At 41.1% G+C, this 21,740-nt stretch overlaps 2 protein-coding genes across 2 annotated transcripts in view; one reads left to right on the forward strand and one right to left on the reverse strand.

The window, feature by feature from the left end:
• The first annotated feature begins 756 nt into the window (after window positions 1–756).
• On the forward strand, window positions 757–16,771 carry pan3 (poly(A) specific ribonuclease subunit PAN3). The gene is made up of 19 exons (XM_083936577.1): window positions 757–838; window positions 945–1,363; window positions 2,964–3,085; window positions 3,262–3,334; window positions 3,420–3,490; window positions 3,676–3,820; window positions 4,013–4,230; window positions 4,649–4,753; window positions 4,858–4,915; window positions 5,215–5,376; window positions 5,607–5,723; window positions 6,170–6,271; window positions 8,168–8,333; window positions 8,581–8,668; window positions 8,843–8,982; window positions 10,664–10,793; window positions 13,280–13,344; window positions 13,434–13,572; window positions 14,346–16,771. Exons 2-19 carry the CDS (start codon window positions 1,021–1,023, stop codon window positions 14,484–14,486), a joined length of 2,385 nt encoding a protein of 794 aa, XP_083792703.1. The 5' UTR covers window positions 757–838; window positions 945–1,020; the 3' UTR covers window positions 14,487–16,771.
• Window positions 16,772–18,451: 1,680 nt separating this feature from the next.
• Window positions 18,452–21,740, reverse strand: part of flt1 (fms related receptor tyrosine kinase 1) — a 33,143-nt gene continuing 29,854 nt past the window's right edge. The window contains exons 22-30 of the mRNA XM_083935788.1: window positions 21,548–21,670; window positions 21,007–21,118; window positions 20,744–20,843; window positions 20,500–20,605; window positions 20,312–20,409; window positions 19,976–20,045; window positions 19,756–19,847; window positions 18,936–19,132; window positions 18,452–18,821 (exon numbers count right to left, since the gene is read on the reverse strand). Of these exons, the coding sequence (XP_083791914.1) occupies window positions 18,964–19,132; window positions 19,756–19,847; window positions 19,976–20,045; window positions 20,312–20,409; window positions 20,500–20,605; window positions 20,744–20,843; window positions 21,007–21,118; window positions 21,548–21,670 (870 nt within the window). The 3' untranslated portion in view covers window positions 18,452–18,821; window positions 18,936–18,963. The remainder of the gene's footprint in view (window positions 18,822–18,935; window positions 19,133–19,755; window positions 19,848–19,975; window positions 20,046–20,311; window positions 20,410–20,499; window positions 20,606–20,743; window positions 20,844–21,006; window positions 21,119–21,547; window positions 21,671–21,740) is intronic.

Below are 21,740 nucleotides of genomic sequence, written 5' to 3' on the forward strand. Positions count from 1 at the left end.
ATATATAGGAAAAAAAATGTTAAAATAAATATATATATATATATATATATATATATATATATATATATATATATATATATTATAAGAAAATAAAGGAAAAACAGAAGGAATAACTGTTTTCTTTTGAGTAAAATATTCTTCAATAATATTTGTGATGTCAACAAGCAGTCAGATGCTGATTAAAGCAGGAAGTGTGATTTTTGTAATATACTGTTTTCAAATAAAATTACCACACGCCATGCACTATACCTCACAAACATTTCTTTTAATGTATTGAACATTTACAAAATAGATATGGCAACACTTATATTCATTCATTGCATAAATGGCACAACAGCATTGTAGTCAAAGATAGACATTTTGTAAAACAGGATTAGGAATGTGTTACAAAGGAAGTGCTTTTAGTAATATGTACTGAACAAAAATAAATGACAAACAAGGGGAAATACAGTTTAATTTTGGTTAGTTGACACAGTGGGGAAGTGTTTAGAACATCAAAACAGTTGTGTGCTTTTCTTCCATTTACCAATTTTAAGGACTTTGCATATGTTTTAAATGGATTTAGGAAAAAAAAAAAACGATGGATGATTTCAGTGTTTTATTTTTTGTGAATCCCCTTCAGCATCCACAACAGCACAGTGCTGCAGGTCGAGTTTGCAGGCGCTCACTTGCATGTGCAGCAGGTAAACGCTTCCAAAACGCTGTTTACCCACAATGCAAAGCTGTGCTAGCGGGTCTCTAGCAGAGCAAAAAAAACAACAACAGGCTACTTTGAGAAGCAGGCAGCTGCATGGATAGCGACAACAACGACGACGACCAGGATTTCACGCATGCAGAGGTTTTTCTCACACTAAAATGCACCTTAGCCTTATGATGTGAGTACTGCCGCGGGGTTTAAAGTGTTTCTCCACCAGCTGAAGTGATTATTATCCGGTTCCTTTCAGGGGGAAACTGTTTGCAGGCTAGTCTCTCTATGTGTGAGTGTGTTCCGGCAGCAGCGGCGGCGGCAGCAGCGGTGCCATGAACAGTGGACTCCCAGCTTCAGCCGCTCCGCTCGGGGTCGCCGGGATACCCAACGTGAAGGTGAAGTTTTGCCGATATTACGCGAAAGACAAGACGTGCTTTTACGGAGACGAGTGTCAGTTCCTGCACGATGAACCGTCCATGCACGGCGGCGGCAGCCCAGTCCCGTTGTCCATGTCTGCTGCGGGTGGCGGGACTCCGGCTGGGTATTCCTCCCTCGGCGGCTCCGTGGCGGCGGCGGCGGCGGCCTGCCCGGGCAGCGGCGGGGGGACCGGTGTGCCCAAGAAGAGCGAACCACTGGGGCCTGCAGGCGCGTCTCTGGAGGGACAGCTGTTAACCAGTGAGTGTTACTGACTGTGACTTTTACTTTTGGGCCTTGTTGGGGCTTTGTTCAAATTTAGCCCGAGGATCCAGTTGAGGCCTCTTCACCCCCATGTGGGTTTACCTTTACATGCCAAACACTATCAAAAAAACTCCATGCATGCAGTCAGCACACACTGTGATGTTATGCTGTGTTGTGAGTAGCTTTTGTGTGCAGGTGGTTGCAGGTGTGTTTTGAAACAACATGTAACATTAGCTGTTGCAGCTCACATGGAGGAGGCCTGCTGCTGTTGTGTGACAGCTGTGAGTGGGCAGAAACTGTTAGCTACAGGGGCTAAACTAGCGTTAAATTCACCGCTTTTACTGACTTTAATGCGTTTGGCTTTGCTTTCGTGTTTGCTATATTAGTCTTAGCACTAGTGCCGTTAGTTTTTCACCAGTTAATGTGCTGTTTATGTGGATTGTAGTGTTGCTGTTTAGATTTAGCTTAGCTTAGCTTAGCTGCTCACGGGGCATTGGTTTCCAAACGTAAACAAACAGCAAGTAAGTCAAATTTACATGCAACTTTAAACCTAACTACGTCCCTTTTTTTTATCCTGGAACCTTTGGAAACTTAAAAAAAAGTTTGGTGGAGAAGTGGATGCACTGACAGATGAGGCTTCAGTCTCTGATCAAACATGTTGTGGTGGCAAATTAGGTCAAAATCATGTCAGATAATTCACTTAAAAAATACTTTATTGTCACCTTGGGGAAACTTTTCTTCGACCCTGGTCACTGACAACTTTAGCTGCACTTACAATAGAGATAATTAACAAAAAGCAATACAAACAGATCCGTAGATAGACAACAAAACAGAAATAAATAGAGGAAAAAGTAAACAACTCCACTTGTAAACAAGTGCAAACCAATGCACATCATTTACACATTACATGAACAGAATACTGTGACATTGCACAACCCATACAGCCATAAGAAGCATTATTATTTGAAGACGAAGCATTATTACCATAGCTTTTTGTTAAGATTATTTATTTGGCAGTTTTTCAAGCCTTTATTATATAGGACAGACAGGAAACGGGGTGAGAAGAGGAGGAGACACACAGTTTTTAGGACCTTCAGCCTCTTAACTTGGGGCGACTGCTCTAACTACTGTGCTGCCCCATTATTTGAACTTTTAATTGATGTAGGCACAATTGAATTTTTAAAACGGGTCAGTCAACATTTGAAGACTGTATCAAGCTCATACTCGGGCGGAGGATGTGCGATGGATCGATGTGTGTGATAGTCTGAGTACAGAAGAGATGAGTTTTGTTTTCAAAATAAATTAGGAGATGACCCATTTTGGCTCGTTAAAAGCTGACTTTTCAGAATGGGACTAATCACTTTTTACTTGAAGATGCACTTTTAAATGCGGATATTGCCCTGTGGTAATAATTAGTAGTGGCTCACTCTGCAACTGTAGAACTGTTTACATGCTTTTTAATCAAGCAAACACTCAGTAGTGCTGACATTAACATGCAAACTTTACCCTCTTGTGTGTGGTTGAAGTACATCTTTTTCTCTCAGTTTTATCAGTCCTGCAGTTTGTATTTGCTAAACTCTGATTCTGTCATCCACAGTCCCAGGGATGGAGGGTGCGACCCTGAGCGATGCCAATCTCACCAACTCTTACTTCAGCAGCAGCTTTATTGGAGTCAATGGCTTTGGAAGCCCAGCAGAGTCTAAATACTCAATGATGCAGGTACAAAAGGGAAGCTGTGGATGTATAGCGTGAACATACAGAGTGACAAACACTGCTTGGAAAATTTATGTTATCATAACACAATGATATTTGAAGCCAATTTATAGATAGACAGACATATATGCACATCAGAGTGCCTTCTGTAACACGTCTGTTCCTGATGCTGTTCTCTTTAGCGGATGACTACCAGCAGCAGCTCACCCAGTCTCCTCAATGACGGTGCCAAGAACTTCAGCCACAGCGCTCACGGTAAGACTACTACAATGTTCTGTACTCAGCCATTGAATACTGAAAGGGCCACTGCTGAAGTCCTTACACTCTTTGGTCTGCACAGATCCAGTGAACTCCCCGACATCCTCACTGTTCAGCGATTTTGGTGCTCTTAGCATTTCCCAAAGGAGAAAGGTGAGAACACAAGCATACTGTCCAAGATGCGGAAGTTATTTCAAAATGCTCACTACTGTATGTTATATGAGCAGGTACTTTAGACTTTACGTGGAAACATTTTATTTCCATCTCTTTCTTATTGCCTCTAACAGGATGGCAGATTAAATGTAACTCTTGAATGTTTTTTTTTCTTTTGCCACAAGACTCCGAACCCGACAGCAACTGAGTTCATCCCTAAGGGAGCTCCACGGATGGCCACCATGGCTCAGTCTACTGTCCAGGCCTTTCCCTCACCTATCTTCCCACATCCTGGCCTCAGTAGCTCCACAGCTGCTGCACTGGCGCCTGGTGAGGGTTTGTAGACTATTGCCAACAGAGACATCATTTGGTGATGCTCTACTTTCTTCATGGCTCAGTTTTGTTTTTCATCTTTAGCTCTGAAATTGTGTAGTTCAGTAAGTTTGGGATTTCCCACTTAAGTGCAGCACCACATGTGCTATTGTTGAAACTAAAGCTGACTTTCTTTGTCTCCAATATTAGGCATGTCTCTGTCTGCTGGGTCTTCTCCTCTCCACTCTCCAAAAATTACACCGCACACCTCACCTGCTCCTCGTCGGCGCAGTCACACCCCGAACCCTGCCAATTACATGGTGCCCACCACTGCAGCTGACCAGGGTCCTCACATAATCCAGAAAGAGACTGTAGGGGGGACCACCTACTTCTACACAGACAACACCCCAGCGCCAATGGCTGGGATGGTATGTGCTGCACACAACGTCCCTACCCTGTATTTTAGTTGGGAAAGCTGGGAATACACCAGAGTACTTTAAAGTCTTTTAAAGTGCATTAAATGATCTGATCTGATGTTCTTTAGAGAAGCAAGAGTATTGACTCCTACAGTCCTGCACAAAACCCAACACTTCAGTCCGTGAGCTGCCCTTTTTTTGTGCCGACACTCCACAATCTTTAAAACCACGCTCATTGGAGTTATACTTTGGCTTCTGATGCCATGGGTAACATTCTTAACACTTCATTCAAATCCTGATAAGAGTTTCGTTCCATCATATTCATTTGTGTAGCTATGATCTTATAGTTGAGAGGAAAAATAACACGTAGGATCACGCTGGTTTTCATTTCTCAATAAATAGGAAGCTGTGTTTTCTGGTTTCATCACAGGTGTTTCCTACCTACCATATCTATCCCCCCACTGCGCCCCATGTGGCTTACATGCAGCCGAAAGCGAACGCCCCGTCTTTCTTCATGGCTGATGAACTCCGACAGGTATTTTCCACTCGCCCACCTCCTTTTTTCACTAAATATCTCCCTTTGTCTTCTCTTTCTCTGGAGGTTAAGTCTGATGTACTGCCCTTTTATTTGTCCTTCAGGAGTTGATAAACAGACATCTGATAACCATGGCACAGATTGACCATTCGGAAAACCCAGGTACAGGGTCTGAACCGCGTTATTGATTCATTTATTTCCCTTGCCAACAAAAAAAAACAAGTGTAGAGTTGATTTCTTCATTTCAGTGTGTTAAAACATGTTTTTTGTATATCTGCTGTCGGGTAGGCAACAGTCGACTGAAATTGTGGATTTTGGGAAAAATTCCATTATGGTATACATGCATGAAAACAAGTAATTGTTTTCATTGGCTATGAACTAAAAGTTGGTGTGTCCGTTTTTGATTGCGTGTGTTGGTGCACTTCTTTTTTTTCTTCTGAAACTACATCGGTGTTTTGCAGATGTACCATCTGAGGTGGACAGCTACCACAGCCTCTTCCCCCTTGAGCCCCTCCCACCACCAAACCGCATGCAGAAGACCAGCAACTTCAGCTACATCACCTCCTGCTACAAGGCAGTCAACAGCAAGGATGACCTGCCTTACTGCCTGAGGAGGATACACGGTAATACATGTGGTGATAAGAAATGACCTTCCAAAGAATCATAACCCAGATATCACATAACCAAAAAAGCCAATGTAACAAATAATGTAATTGGGTATTTACTCTTAAGGTAATTGTTTAATAAATAAAAAAGTGTCTCTTTGCTTTATTTAAAGGTGGCACAGGATGGTGTGATATTGTAAGATATCCTTATTAATTTCTAATTGCCTGAATGTGTGTTGCGTATCCAGGTTTCCGCCTCGTTAACACCAAGTGCATGATGCTAGTGGACATGTGGAAGAAGATTCAGCACTCAAACTCTGTAACACTGAGGGAGGTCTTCACCACAAAAGCCTTTGGAGACCACTGTGAGTGTGTATTGTAGCAATCTTCATGTACATGACTTGTGTGTAAATTTACGGTTTCCTGGATATACTTTTTTTTTTTGCATGATCCAGGTCTAAAGTTGACCTGCTCCACAATTGCATTGATTGTTTTACATTTGCCAGTCTTGCTATTCAACCAGAAGTTCTAAAAAAATAAGTTTGGGGGCTTCACTTGATACTACTGTGTTGCTTTCCAGCTCTATTTAATGGAAAATTTGCACCAAAGTTTTTTTTTCTTAGCTCTCAAAAGTTAGCAGGAGCGATGAAATACCCAACTGGCTGTTATAAATTAGATTTTGTACTTGCTTCTCACATTTGATGGGGAAGACAAACCCGGTAAGGAGTATAATGCAGGACAAAGTGACAATAATTGATTAAATGAGAGTATGTATACTTAGACTATTCCGTTTCCGTTGTTTTTGCCCTAGCGTTGGTGTTCTCTTATGACTTCCATTCGGGTGCGGAAACCATGTTCAGCAGACACTTTAATGATCCAGCAGCAGACTCGTTCTTTACCAAGAGGAAGTGGGGTGAGTTGGTCTTCCCACCCTACCACCCTGACACTGAAATAGACCCAGCATCACCTCATACATCCGTCTGCACCCCTCTACTTCACACATTTTCAGTTTGTTTACTTGTGTGCTAATGAGGTCATCAACCGAGTTTAATTTTGGTGTGTGTTTTCAGGTCTGCATTTCCTGCAGTTGTGCTCTTTGATGGCTTAGAGTACGTTCACACGATCGAAAACAACCTTTTTTTCCCAGTCTTTCTCAAAAAGTTTTCCGTCCACACAGACTCTGCTCAAGAAATATCTGCGTCCACACTGAACCAGTGAAACCGGCTAAAAACACTGTAATACACATGCCAGGCCTGGATGTGGCGCGGTAACTGCCACAGAAATACACTAACAAACGCAGAAGAAGAGGGAAAGAGCCGCTGATGTGAATAATCCTAATGCAAACACCGGAGAGTTTCTTGCCAAATCTCCCATCCACCCTAGAGAGAAATCTGTCCACTGTTTCTGGTGTTGGTGGAGACTTTGGTGGTGTTTTGGACTCTGATGCTCGAATCACTCTGTAGTTAGTGTCCTCAACGAGCAGTGGGTGCTGCTGTGAACCCTTCCCTGTCCCAAAGCCCTCACAGGCGGGCACTGTCTCACTACTTTTTGCCACCTTCTTGGCAACTTTATTTATAAAAGCTACTAGCGACCAATTTAGAGTCTTAAATCTTTCCGCACGCAGCAGCACTGTTGTCGTTATGTGAGGTCGCGGGGGTTAGAGGTCTGAGGTGGGGCGATGATGATATCCTAACAAAGTATGCGGTTTCGCCGACCAGACAACAACGCTACGGGGGGCATTTTCAAATCTTCCCACTCTGGGACCTGGTTAATAAAAATACCGTTTTCAGGCTCCGAAAACGCCAGCTGCGTGTGGACGGTCGGCCAAAACGATACTAAAGTTTATGCGGTTACAGGAAAATGCATCGTCGTGTGGACGGGCCTTTAGACTATAGATACAAAATCACTGGTTTATTTAAAATAATGATGCATTTCCCAAGACGTTTAAAGGTAGAGTCTGTAACCTGCCCTTGTTTGACAGTTATCAGGCATGTGACTGTAAAGGAGACGTGGTCGACTTGAAGGAAACTGTGGCTGAAACTGATCCTAGTGCAGGTGCTGTCAGGCCTACCTACATGAATGCAGAGAGAGGAAGCAAAACCATTCAGACCCTGGGCTTTGTCTAGTTTTTACACTGATAATATATGAATGCTATACAATGGCACAGGTGAAATACCAAAAAAACACATCAAAAGGACTTGGTTATATAGTGCAAATTAATATCTTTCTTGAATGACCCTCAGGGAAACAAACGTATTGGCCATCTCAACGTTCTCAATGTGAAATTGTAGCGTATGTTGTGAGGTACACACCCTGACACTCGCCACGTCGCCCGGGTAACATAACCCAACCTTATTGCTGGGAGTCACACAATATTACAAGCAAGACAAATTAAGTGAAGAATGAAGAAATTAAGTAAATATGATTTCTGGCAAAACTTGTTTGTAATTTTTTAAGCAATGTCAAACAGCACTGAGATCCAGATAAATGAGAGGATCGTTATTTTAATTGTAAACTAAATACCTATAGTTTTTTGGACAATTTGAAGACGTCACCTCGCGCTCTAGAATTTTATGTTGGGTGTTTTTTTAACTGACAGTCCCGAGAATAATCAGCAGTAGTTTAGGTTGGGAAAATTAGGTGAGATTGACTATAAATGACGTGTCTTACTGACATCATAACTGTGAGAGACCGTTTAGTGTGAAGATAAGATTGTCAAGGAAGTTGATGACAGTTTGAAGTTTAGTTCATGAGTAATATCCAACTCTTCAGGCTGCGTTTGTGTGATAAAACATGTCTCCGTGTGCAGGACAACATGAACCGCCCCCACCACGGCAACATGCAGGTCTGCTCCCAGAGTCCCTAATCTGGGCCTACATTGTCCAGCTCAGCTCGGCCCTGCGCTCCATCCACACTGCTGGCTTGGCCTGCCGTGTCATGGACCCCAGCAAGATTCTTATTACTGGCAAGACCAGGTACACGCACACATGAATACCTCATTGTTCAGCATGTGTAGATGAATGTTGTTGATTTGAGCTTGTAACTATAAATTGTGGTTTCAAGTTCCAGCTCAGTAGGTGTAGATATGTTAACTGTAAATACATTAAAAGCAGAAGACTATTTTAAGATGCTTCCTTTTTTCACAACTATGTGGTTGTGCACACTCAATACACTAAGACATGCACATACAATATTGATGATAATGGCCTCTTGTCTCTGCAGGCTACGGGTTAACTGTGTTGGGGTGTTTGATGTCTTAACTTTTGACAACAGTCAGACCAATCATCTTGCCCTAATGCCGCAGTACCAGGTACTTTTTATGATGTAATTTGTGGTCGACAAAACATGAATATTTCTGACAGAAGTGCTTGCAGATGGAGTTATATCTTATCTACTTAATGTCAGTGGTTTTTAAACCTTTCAGATTGGACTTTATGTCATAGATAAGTGTAATTCTGTGGTGTGTGTGTTTTTTGTCATGTAGCAAGCCGACCTAGTGTCGTTAGGCAAGGTGGTGCTGGCGTTGGCATGTAACTCCCTGGCTGGTATTCAAAGAGAGAACCTCCAGAAGGCCATGGAGCTGGTGTCCATCAACTACTCTTCAGACCTCAAGAACCTCATTCTGTAAGACCTTCTCCATGGGTGAAGCAGCACGTGTTCCCCATTTAATTGCACTGTAACATCTAGCATGGAGTTGTCCCGATTAAAGTTGGATTACATAGTTTATGTCTAACACCTGGCTCGGGACAGCTGAGGTTTTGGAGAAAAGTTCTGTAAACATCCACATGATGAACAAATCATTTCATCTCATCTGTTGACAACAAGCAGCTTCGTTTATTTTCTTCCAGCCGCGAGACGTAGTCCCATGTTTGCAGTCATGCTGTAACCTTGCCATAAATGATCACGTTGATTCACTCTCACAGCCCAGGATGTGATGTTTTAATAAACACGTCACAAGATGCAGTACAAATCACCAGTTTTACAACTAATATTTACATAAATCAACAGCATGAAGCCTGAAATTAGAATTAGAATTAAAATCAAAAAATCATAAAAAGGTTTCAAAATACCTTAGAATACAAATGATCAGATTTTCAGGCCCTTGAAGTATCTACAGCAGATAAACTTTAAATCTGATTAAGTTTCCCAGAACTCAGATCAGCTCCTGTTGTCATCTGCCTACACAAGTGTAGGTCATGATGGTAGTTGCGTCAACAGTTGTGCTTTTATCTAGAAGTGTGAAGTCAAAGGGAAATGTACTTGCTGTACTTACAGTAAGTCCAGTTGCCTTTGAACTTTTTGAACATAGTGTGCTCATATGACCTCCAAAGGCAGTTTGATCAATTCACTGTACTTCTTTAGCCCTGTTCAGAAGGGTTTAGTTTAATGTGGGGTTGTGGGGTAAGGTCATTTTAACAAGAGGTTTGTGTGAATGCACCGTGTCAGTAATTATCCCAGAGAATGTAAAAAATGAAGGCGATTTTCGCTTTCTGTAAAACGGTCCGAAAAAATACCTCAGGTAAACCCAGAATAGTCTGAATACAATGTCTGTAAAACGTACGTTAATATTCCGTCAGATCCCGTCAATACGAAAGTTTCCACATATTTTTGAGCATGGACGCGCTTCAAGAAGCACTCTTTAAGTTTTTTAAGATCATCAATTCTGTCCTGTACTTAATTTTGTGATATCAGGAAGCTACGTAGCACATGGTGACGGGGTGGTGACAGTGCGTAAATCGGGTTACCCCTCCCACCTCTGGTAGAATACAGGGACTTCTTAATCCTGTGCGAATTTGCCATTTCTATTACAGACTTCCTGAGGTAAGACTATTTTACCCCACGTCCCCACATTAAACATTGATTTAATTTATTTGATTTTCTCTGCAGGTATACATGATCATATAGCAACCCCGCCATTCCAAAATGTATGTAAATGGCAGGTGTAACAAGTCTAAACTAACAGACAAAGATGTAGGCTGGTAGGCCAGTAACATCTGCTCTTCCAATTGAAATAGGCATGCCTGCTAGGTTCAGGCTTTACACGAACAGTGCTGCTAACATACATGTATATGTTTTAAAGTCCATAGCCTGAAACTTCCAATTAAAAATATATTAAGTTTTAGCAGTGTTTACATTTTCACCTTTTGTACATAAGTGGAACAGAATTTGAACACCCATAAAAGGGCTGCTTTAAGACTGGAGTGAGGCATCACAATAAATGTGGTCAAATGAATATTGTCACTGACCCACTCGTGGAAGAGGCAGAAGATTACTCTGTAACTCTGCATATTCTGTGTATTTGCAGGTATCTGCTGACCGAACAGTCTCGCCTGCGTAGCGTCAATGACATTATGCCGATGATTGGAGCTCGATTCTACACACAACTGGATGCATCACAGATGAGGAATGATGTCATTGAGGAGGACCTGGCCAAAGTATGTGAAGTGCAATGCATGAACACTTAAGCACATAAAGGGAGAGTTTGTCTCACAAGGCACAGAACTAACAATTATCCCCATTATTTTCACGATTGATTGATTAGTTGTTTGGTCCAGAAAGTGGTGAAAAATATGGATGTGTATTTCCTAAAGTCCAAAATGCCATTTGTGTTTTGCAGTTTACTGTCACAGAGGAGGAAAAAAAACATTTATTTAAACAAATATTCACATTTAACAAGTAGAGAGAAAATTTAGACTTTTCATTAAAAAAAGACTCAAAGCAATTAATCTGTTTTCAAAATAGTTGTCAATTTATTTAATAGATGACAATTAAGTGATTGATTGACTAAATAACTTGCAGCTCTACAAAGCAGAAAGCAGGCATGAGTATGCATGATTCAGTCGTGTTGTTGTCAGGCTGATATTCATGGGTAGTGGCCGGAAATAGGCCATTGGTTTAGTGAGCTAAGGGGTGGGGGGGGGGGGAGTGATGTGCACACAGGATGTTGTAATATATAGTGAGCTTTGTAGTCTTGTTTTGAATTAAGTCTCCCTGTGTTGAAGAGTGAATGTGTGAAACAACCGACCACCACCTCATCTTTCTTCTCGTTCATGCCCGAACTTCCTCTTTACTTTCCGACTCTGTACACATCCATCAAACAAAGTAGGTTTGGTGTTTTGACCTCCTAACATCAAATGCTTTCTCTTCTGCCTTTGTTAGATATAAGCAGGTCTCACAAGATGTCTGCAACATAAGTTCAGAGAGCAGCTGATGATGAGAACAAGGAAATACCTGATACGTAGAAAAGTAGGGTAGCTTTTCTGCTGATATCTGTGCTGGTAGGGAGAGTGTAAGCGTTTCCCTGGTTATCGGGCCATCTCTGCATAATGTGTTGACTCAGTGTGTATCTGCGCACTGGGTTTTTCCAACATGATCAACATGGTTTGATCTACATGAATCAAATCTACATACTTTTTCAATCAAACACATTTGAGCTTTTTTTGCACATTTTCGTCACCAAATTTTCAAGACGTAAACATTTTAAACGACCTACGAAACCAAAAATTAAAATGAATTAAATTAATAAATCACACAGCCCCACTCTGAAATGTAAAAAGATTAAATACATTTAAATGCAAGTCATTTCAAAGCAGGAGATTTGCAATTTGATAAAAATGCCCTATTTGCATTTAATCTCCCCTAACTCAAATATGCAACTGTTTTTCAATAAAACAGTGACCTAAGATGCAGTTGTAGCAGCCCCTGCATGGTGACTCTAAAAAGACACCGGCTGGACTGAAAAGTAATGTGATCTTAAAAAGTCTAGAGCAACTAGTTTTGGAGGACACCAATATGATCAGTTGATTGGTTCTCAATCATTTTCACTTTTGACAGGGTGAGAGAGGCGGAAGAGAAAGGAGAGGCAGGAGTAAATTATGTCTTCAGAAGTGAAAGGTGAGCTACAACTTGTTGACAGTAATCAGATATGAAGTCAGAAACACCCAGTTTCCATCTGTAGATGCTCATAATTCTCTTTATTACAGCAGCTAGCTCTCTAAACATTCAAGGAGTTATCTGACCTACTGGTCTGGATTAGTTCAGTGTCTTTTGATGTTTAGGGTCTTTTTGAATTCATCAGTGATGCTGGTGCCGGTGACCGTTTCAGATTTCATTTAATTGTTCATCCGACCGCATACAAAAATAGGACGTATTTAGAAGAAAACGCAGCTTCTTCTGTTTGGCTTTCAGTAAGGAGGAAGTGCCTTCGTGAACCTGTGAGAAAACAGGGTCCAGCACCATGTTTGGACAGAAAGTCAAGTGAGAGAGGTTTCAGTTTCTGACAGTTCCCAGCAGGGATGAGTAGTCTTGTTATTTCAAAGGGGTCCATTTTAACAAGGTATTGTCAGGTAAAAAATGAAAAGTTTGTTCATTCTTTTTTCATTCATCCGTTTGTTTCTTCATGAATTTATTAATTAATTTTCTTGTTTTTATGTATTTATGAAAATTCGTCAACCTACACTAATGGCATACCCCATAGTGTTGCTTTCTCTGTAAAGTGCTTAGTGTTAATGAGCATGTGTTTTCTAATCAAAGTTGAATTTTGCTTCCTCCATTCGATTAATATAATTGTCTCTTGGTGCCCAATTCAAAGGTTGTTACTTCAAGTTTTCTTCCATTTTCACTCTGTTAAGAAAATATGATTCTTCTTTTTTAAATCCATGACTAAATTCCACCATTACCCCCTCTGTGCAACTGCTAAAAAACGTACATACTGTACTTTAGGCATGCTGACTGACTGTTTTGAACCGCTGGAGCGCCCTGCTAGGCGACTGTCGGAGCACATTCCCTGCAACTGCAACGTCCATGGGCCAATTCTGGTCGCCATGTCATACCGTTCTCTCTGCTTGTTTGCTGCCTGCGACAATGGCAAAAAAATATGTGGAGAAAAAGCTTTGGTGAATATAAAAAAATGTATTTGCAGGAGGTGCAGAACGGCCGTCTCTTCCGCCTGTTGGCAAAACTGGGCACCATTAACGAGCGACCAGAGTGAGTAGGACATGAAAATAAAGATCCACTTGTATGTGTGATCTGTGGTTCTTTTTAACAACTCTGTGACCTTGTGTTGTGCGAATCAGGTTTCAGAAGGACCCAACGTGGTCCGAGACGGGGGACCGCTACCTGTTGAAGCTTTTCCGGGATCACCTGTTTCACCAGGTGACAGAAGCTGGGACGCCCTGGATCGACCTCAGCCACATCGTCTCCTGCCTCAACAAAGTCAGCGAGCTTTCTTACCTTCTTTTTTTCTATGCAGACAGTTGATACATTTTGGTGTATTTAATGTATTAGAGATAGTCCAACATGCAAAGTGGCCTATTTTCAGAACGTCTTTATGCTTCATATGCACTGGCTTACAAACATGCATTAACGCATGCATTTGCTAACCCATTGCAGAACAGCAAGTGTAAAATGACGTCTATTAGGCGTACTTCTATTTGTGACACTTTATTACTTTACTTATACTATCAGCGGAAATGTTAATCTCTCAGCACTTTTAACTAGTTTGTCAACAAAATCTAGTTTTGAGCTGTCAAACAGAACGCTCTGAATGCTACTGAGCCATGGATTTCACAAACAAGCCATATCTCGAATAAAAAAAAGTTTAAGAAATAAGTTTATCATCCACCATCGTTAAGTAGTTGTTTTATTGTTTTTTTCTTTTCTCACTTCTGTTGTTCCTCTTTTCACTGTTGAATTCTGAAGCTGGTTAAAGCTGTGACCTGTACTTCACAAGCTCTACACACACACTGAATCTAAATATGTCAGACTTATAAGATCATGAGGTGCACAAAATTGAGTTTACTATCTCATAACATAAAGAGAATCATCACATCCTCACATGTCAGAAGCCGTAATTGTAAGAATGTTTGACATGATGTAAAGGGCTCAATCAATTGGTTAATCAATGTAAAGTCATTTCAAATATTTTATATTTCAATATGCTGGCAAAATATTAGTGTTTTTGACTGTATCGTCCGGTGTTTATACAGCTGGACGCGGGCGTTCCTGAGAAGATCAGCCTGGTGTCTCGGGACGAGAAAAGCGTCCTGGTTGTGACGTACTCGGACCTGAAGCGCTGCTTCGACAGTACCTTCCAGGAGCTGCAGGCTGCAGCCTCCGGCTCTCTGTAGCGCCATTTTAGGGCCCAGGATGGGAGTGCCTGTTCCTGGAGCACACTATTGCACTACAGCGGAGGACCAGGCTCATGTAGATGACATCAGCATGACGAAGGCAGCTGGGAAGGGCTTTATGAACCTCAGTCACATACACTGACCGTGTCCAGCAGGGAGGCTTTTTCTAAATTGTATTTTTTTTAGTTTTCTTAAACCCCAAAGCTGAAAATCGTAAAACAAAAGGATAAAAACAACAACAACACATAAAAGGACAAATACGGAAGCTGTGACGAACGAGTATGATGACATTTTTTTAGATTTGGGAACAAAACGAGAAACAAACGTTGAGGTTTTGAACTTTTTCCGGCTTTTATTGTTTATTTCCACAGTTGGGGTTTATTTTTCTGAGGAGGATGCACTAAGATTTTAATTTTTTTTGTTATTTTTATCAATATGTGTGAGTGGCCTACAGGGTGTACAGAGAGCTAAGGTCACACATATATACCAGAGTAGAAGAGTTAAAACCCAACAAAACAAGAAATTCAGCCTTCTATAGACTGCGTCTCTCTTCTGTCTGGAGACCACACCCCTTCATTCTGACGCACTAGGAGATGGGGCACACCACTCAAGGCTGTCATCAGGGCGGGATGGCACCTGTTTCATGAAATGGGCCAGGCCACCTTTGCCTTGTTGGTTCCCCTTCAGGAAGGACAAACCACTTGGGTGGGTGGGAACTGTTCTTAAAACTGGAAAACTCGATGGATTTCTGCCATTTTAGTTCAGAGATTATGGGTCATCAGGCTCATGTGTGGGTGGGTGGGCTAGCACGGACTGGGATCCGGGTTTTTTTTTTCTCGGCACTGAGGAAGTGCTTCTCCCGATGCCGTCTACCAAGTGTTTATTACATATGCAGCAACCACCACCTTTTCTAAATGGACGCTATTGTGACATGAACTGCTCAAGGATGGGTCTTTTTGGTTTGGCTGTCCAGCACTTGGTTGTAGCCCGCGGGTGGGGCTTCTGTTGAGGTGGAGCCACAGCTGCCTCTTTGTGGAATGTCCTTATTTTGTTCCCCGCCCGTCCTCCTGTCCCCAACGTCCCCTTGCTCTGTCTCTCTCTTACTCTCCCATCTTCTTCCTGCTTTTATCCCAATCTTCACTTTCCCTCAGGAGTTCTTGGGCCCCTCTACATTTGAGAAAAAAAGTGACTTTTTATGATTTATTTTTTTCTAGCTGTCTTTTCTCTTTGCTCAGCTATTGTGCAGAAATGCATGGTGGGAACTGGGAGGGCAAATCATTTTTTTTGCCTCAATTCAACTTTATTATTCTGTGGACCAATCCAGCAGGGGTTTAGGGAAAGGGGAAGGGGATAGAGGGTGAAGGAGAGAGAAAAGGGCACCAACAGTTTTATTTGACTATTGAAGATCATGAAATATAAACGTGCTGGAGATAAAGCAGTGGCGCCGGCCGCTGCGCTCACTCGGAAGGCTTGGATTTCTCTCAGGATGACTAAACAGCTGGAGGGGCCCAATGATTGAATGTGTTTGGCTGTCATTGGCCACCCCCTGTCCAGTCAGATAGATGAGCTACAGTGGAGTGGGTGGAGCCGTCTTCAGGTGGAGGTTTTAGGAAGCTAGCGGCACTATGGCGATCATGCTGTGAGGGATTTCATGTTGCCCTTAAGTACGGTTCATATTCCGTTGATGATTTGAATCAAATTGACTGAATGAATTTGGTGCACACCTGTTTCACCCCGATAGAGATAAATCCAAGCTCTGTCTAACCACTGTTCTTGATTTCTCTGCCTTAGTCTAGTTCTCAGTAGCTTTTTGACGAGTGTGTCGAGACATGAGACTGTAGAAAAACACTGACAAGAGACAAATCAAGGTGAAAGGCGTAAACAAGAACAGTGTCTCTGCTATTACGTAAACTTTTCAAAGTTGTCGTGGATTGTCTGTACTTGGGGGTAACAAGCCTGCAGGGGGCTGCCTGTGTTAGATCATGTACTACTTCCTCTCCTGTTTTAGTTAAATGAACAGACAAAAACTTATTTGGTGAATGTGGTGCTTTAGAAAACCCTCCACACACACACACACACACACACACACACACACACACACACACACACACACACACACACACACACACTTCTCCAAACGCGGTCCACACAATGTCAGTGCTCATATCACTATCTTCCACATCATAACGCACACTCCAGTTAATATAGGTGATGTCCTTCTCTTCCCCCACATCAACACACCAACAATCACCATCTTAGTATGTTTTATGCCCCTTTTGTGTTCATCGTCTCAAATTTTGCAATATTTGTGTGTACAGCAGTATTTTAATAAAGAATACCAAAACAGATACATGCAGGATCTTGTTTTGTTTTTGCAACGGGGTACATTCAAATACAGCTTTTATGAAACGTGTTTATAGAAAAAACAACACACACACAAGGTCAGCATATGGGTAGGATTTAACGACATTTCTAATTACATTTGTCAATGATTAATCATCTTTAGAACTGAAAATACAAATAGAATACACGTCACTATGACTGCACAAACATGTTTACATAGTGAGATTGTGTGATCTCGATACAGATTGCATGTTTTCGTCAGGATGCGGTTCTTTAAAAAGTGAGATGGCAATATTGTAGTGGAAGTTTGTTGATGTGTTTTGTAGAGTTGCAACTAATTATTATTTTCTAGTAACAGACCAGTACTTCTGCCAGCCAATATTATCGGCCGATATTTGCGTGTATCGCCGTCGGCTGATGCGTTTGCCGATATTTTTTCCCGGCATTATTCACAGGCAGTTCTTCGTTGCTGGAGACGCTGCAGTTCACTTGCAGACCATGCATAGCTCCTCTCCCTCTAATAGAGTGCTGGAACAGTAAGTTTTAAACTTTGTTTCATTTAACAGAAATATTGGCGTACACTTTGAAAGTGGAAACACGGATGCCAAATGCATGCTCTATATGTGTTTTGCTTGAAACTATTGCTAAGAAAGTGTCAGTCCAAATGGTAAACTTGAATGCTGAGTGGCTCGTTTATAAAACTGCTTGCCATTGTGGCTATATGCATTCATACAGTAGCTTTTAATGCCGACGTTGTTCCATGGCGACCACCTGGCTGAAGGTTTGGACGTGTGTGTTTCTCTCCCTCTCTACCTACTTTGAACGGGGTGGAGTTCCCTTGCCATCGCACTGATATCATAGCGCAACCCTTCTTCAAGAAGAGCTTTAATGATGAGAGATCTGTTTTATACGTAGTCGAAGATTAATTTGTGTTAACGTTTATCACGTTCAGACAATATCGGGTCAAGCAGTCCGTATCGGTCATTGGCTAAAGCTGATGGAAAAAATAAATTGATATGGGCACGGACCTTAAGAATCCATATCCGTCGATCCCTATTGTTTTCATTAACAATGTATCTGCTGTGATTAATCATTCGCTTTATAGTTTGAAAGATAATAACAATTTTATGAGAAATGGCCATGAACACACAAATAATCAATGTAGTGTCACCTGAGACAAAGAAAAGCAGCAATTTTTTTGTGTCGATGGAGCAATCATTTCAGCTCTTATCATTTAAGGGAAAATACCATAATGGGTTCAATTGATCTTCATGCATTCAATATATTTGCACATTAAAATACATATGGAAGAAAACAGCATTAGAAAAAATTATATTCAATTATGAATTATTTGACTTTCAATATCTGAGGATACTTAATATAAAATTGAATATACGCTCAGTTGCCAGTTTATTAGGTATGCAATGCAGTCTCATATAGCAGCACTGCAATTAATCCTAAATTCATGAAGGTTATCATGTTTTTAATTGAAAGTGTCTTAGAGAAACTGAGAGGTGTTTCTCATAGATTTGTCCATGCTATCGGGGGGACAAATCAACACCTTTCTTAATCAGTGCCAATGAAACTGAACATTATAACCTTCATGAAAGTGAAGTGGGAACAGATTGTATACAACCATTCACAGTGACATAATCTCATCCTTTCAATTATTACAGCATTGAAATACAGATGTCCTGTTAAACATAACATAATTCAGTGGATAATATATTTTTTCCAGCATAAAGTGGCTGTGTTGGAGGAACCAATTTTTTCATACAGCAGTGTTCCTCTTCACACAGCTCAGCACATAAGGTACCAATACAATAAGCTCTAATAATTGTAGGTCAGCAAATACAATCTGCATAACTGCATATGATAAGAACTATCAAGTAATACTTAGCTGCTCTTGGAAGGGGTTATGTGTGGTAATACAAGATAATACTTAGTAATACTGTAGAGGCTTTGTTGTGCAACAGCATATGGTTTTGGGACCTGTAGAGAAGCAAAGGGATGTTACAGACAATTACATGCAGATATTAAAATGAGGTAGAGGATGCAACGTTGAAAAGCAGATTTGGTCAAAATTATAAGCAGGAAAATATATACCCTGTGCAAATTTGTCCAAGAGCAGATGCTAGAGGGAGGGGTAGAGGAAAGCAGAGTTGTAATCCGGAGGAGGGGAGCAGCCGTCGTCAGACTCCCAATCACATGGCAGCATAGATGGTTTGTCACCACAGAGACCTGGGATGTCACTGCACAGGAAAGGCACCTGGTTTCCCCGACACTTAGGGAAGGCCGAGAACCTAAAAACATACAAATTAAGAGTTCTGCGCTTGTTTATCATACATAAATCAAACTAAAATACTGCATTCATACATTGAAAGTCTGTTTCAATATGAGCGCTATAAATGAATCATTAATAATCGATATGATGATTGAGATATTACTGCAGCGAGGGTTTATGTCATAAGAAATCATAAAATGACTTCTGACTTATTTTTCAACATACTATACTATGACTTGTTTATGACTTTTTGACATGTTATACTATGACTTTTTATGATTAAAAAATGACTGATTTAAGCCTTTTTTGGACATAAGTTATATACTATGACTTTTTATGATTCCTTTGACATAATATACTATGAATTATTCATTACTTATTTGACTTATGACATACTACACTATGATGTGTTGTGTTTTTTTGACATACTATACCATTACTTATTATTATAGTATGCTGAAAAATTAATCATACAACAATTTTATCATAGTATGTCAAAAAACCCTCAGTATTGAAAAAGGTCATAGTGTAGTATGTCAGTTTGAATGTGTGCAACATTACTGTGTTTTGTGCTGTGCAATGGTACAGATGATAAGATGCCTGTGCTGGTAGGAGGAAAGTCAAAGGTTTAGAAGTCACCACCTGCTCTGTTTTTTGTTGTTGGTGTCGTTATTCCACGTCAGACGCTGTAGTTCCTCCGATGGTAAGACCATGCCACTGTCACTCTGCTCATCCTAAAGCAGAAAGGATGCAAACACGCAGCTTATCAGACATTTGGGTTTTCTGTTTTTATCTTTGTTTTCACTGAATCATTCGATTCCAATGTGTGTGCATGCGAGCGGATGTGAAGGTGTTTTCTTACGTCAGGGCTGTCTGGCCCCTCACAGGGCAGTTCCTCAAACGTCTGAAGTGTGGCCATACCCCTCATGTAACTGGAAAGATTAGATTCACGTTCAAACCACTGAAAGTTGGAAATTTCTCTTCTTTCTCAACCTGTTTCCCTTTTGTTCCTGAATTGAGTTTCACTTACCCCACAGCTTTCACCACTTCACATTGCATCTGCACCTGTCTTGTATTTATCATACTGCAGCACTTCTCCACCATACTCGATGACTCACACATCTTAAATCAAGGTGCGCTGGCTCAGACCTGCTGTATATTAAATAATGTTTTTATTTTCTCTCTCATGTTTCCTTACCTCAGGTTCGTGACTGCAAGCGTGTTTTCTTTAAAGGTTTCACTGTGACCAGTGTCTCCGATCATGAAAGCTCCCAGAGGAATATAGTCCTTCCCAACCTTTTAAAGAGAGGTCAGGGTATTTGTAAGACATGTTTGTCTTTTTGTGTAGCTTATCCAAGGAGTAAGATCTATAAAAAAAAGCCTGACCTGCTGAACCCTTGCTTGCAGCAGGTCTCCCAGAGTCTCCACCAGGTTAGTGAAGGTGGGTCGATCTGAGGGAATGGCTTCCCAGCATGCCAGCATCGTGCTGTAACTGCACACACAAACATACAAACTTAGTGTTCAACTTTCAATCAAAGCACCAAAAGTTTCACTGCTGCGGTCATATCAGGAGACATGACATAAACTACTGATTTCAGTTAGTAACAGTGTTAAAAACAAATCCACCCACATCTCAGGTGTGCTGTATTCAGGCGCCCGCATCCTTGTCCCCCCCTTCAGTCTGTGGCAGAACTCTTCATCTATGTGAAGACCAGGGTACGGGGAAGCTCCTGTTGGACAAACACACACACACGTGAACACACACCAAACCAACAAGGTCTTAGAAATGTCAGATGATAGTATTTGTTGCAGGGCTTTTTTTTATTGCACTGCGTTTCTGTTTTTGTTTCTCCACCACCTGTGTATGTTTTGAATAAAACCACATGCTCTTACCCAAAGAGAAGATCTCCCACAGCAGAATGCCATAGGACCACACGTCACTCTGCGTGGTGAACACCTTGTCAAAGATGGACTCTGGAGACATCCACTTCAGGGGGAGGCGGGCCTGTCAGCCAATAACATCACAGGAGCAGAGTTATGAAAAAACTCTCTTGAGGAAACATTTAAAGTTTGGCCGGTTGAAAATGATTTAAGCCAAGGATCATTTTGAGTAAAAAAAAAAATGTTATGTGATGTTAATGTTAGGTAAAAGCTTTTTATTTTGCAAATGCACTCACAGGTATAACATGCAAAATACCTATGTATGTTGTTCTTTATGAAAAGAGTAATTATTCATGATATTTCTGATCTTTTAAATTCTAAAATATGAAAAGCTATAAAAAAAAATAAATAAATCATGCTGCAAAAAATGCATTGACCCATAATATTTTGCATTCAGTGAAAAACTTTTTTTTAGGATGTCATCTGTCATTTTGTTCGAAAAGAAATGAATAAAAAATACTCTCAGACAGGGGTGTTTGTGAGTTGCACTCACATCTCCCTTGCGGACGTAGTCGGGGTCTTTGTAAATATCTCTGGCCAGGCCAAAGTCACAGATCTTGACCACTTTATTGTCAGAAAGCAAAATGTTCCTGGCTGCAAGGTCTCGGTGAATACACTGATGCAAGGAACACGGAGAACACAAATAAATTACATATTTGAAACACACTTGGTTACCTGCATCCACA

This window comes from Echiichthys vipera (assembly GCF_963691815.1).
Source record: "Echiichthys vipera genome assembly, chromosome: 21".
Taxonomy (NCBI): domain Eukaryota; kingdom Metazoa; phylum Chordata; class Actinopteri; order Perciformes; family Trachinidae; genus Echiichthys; species Echiichthys vipera.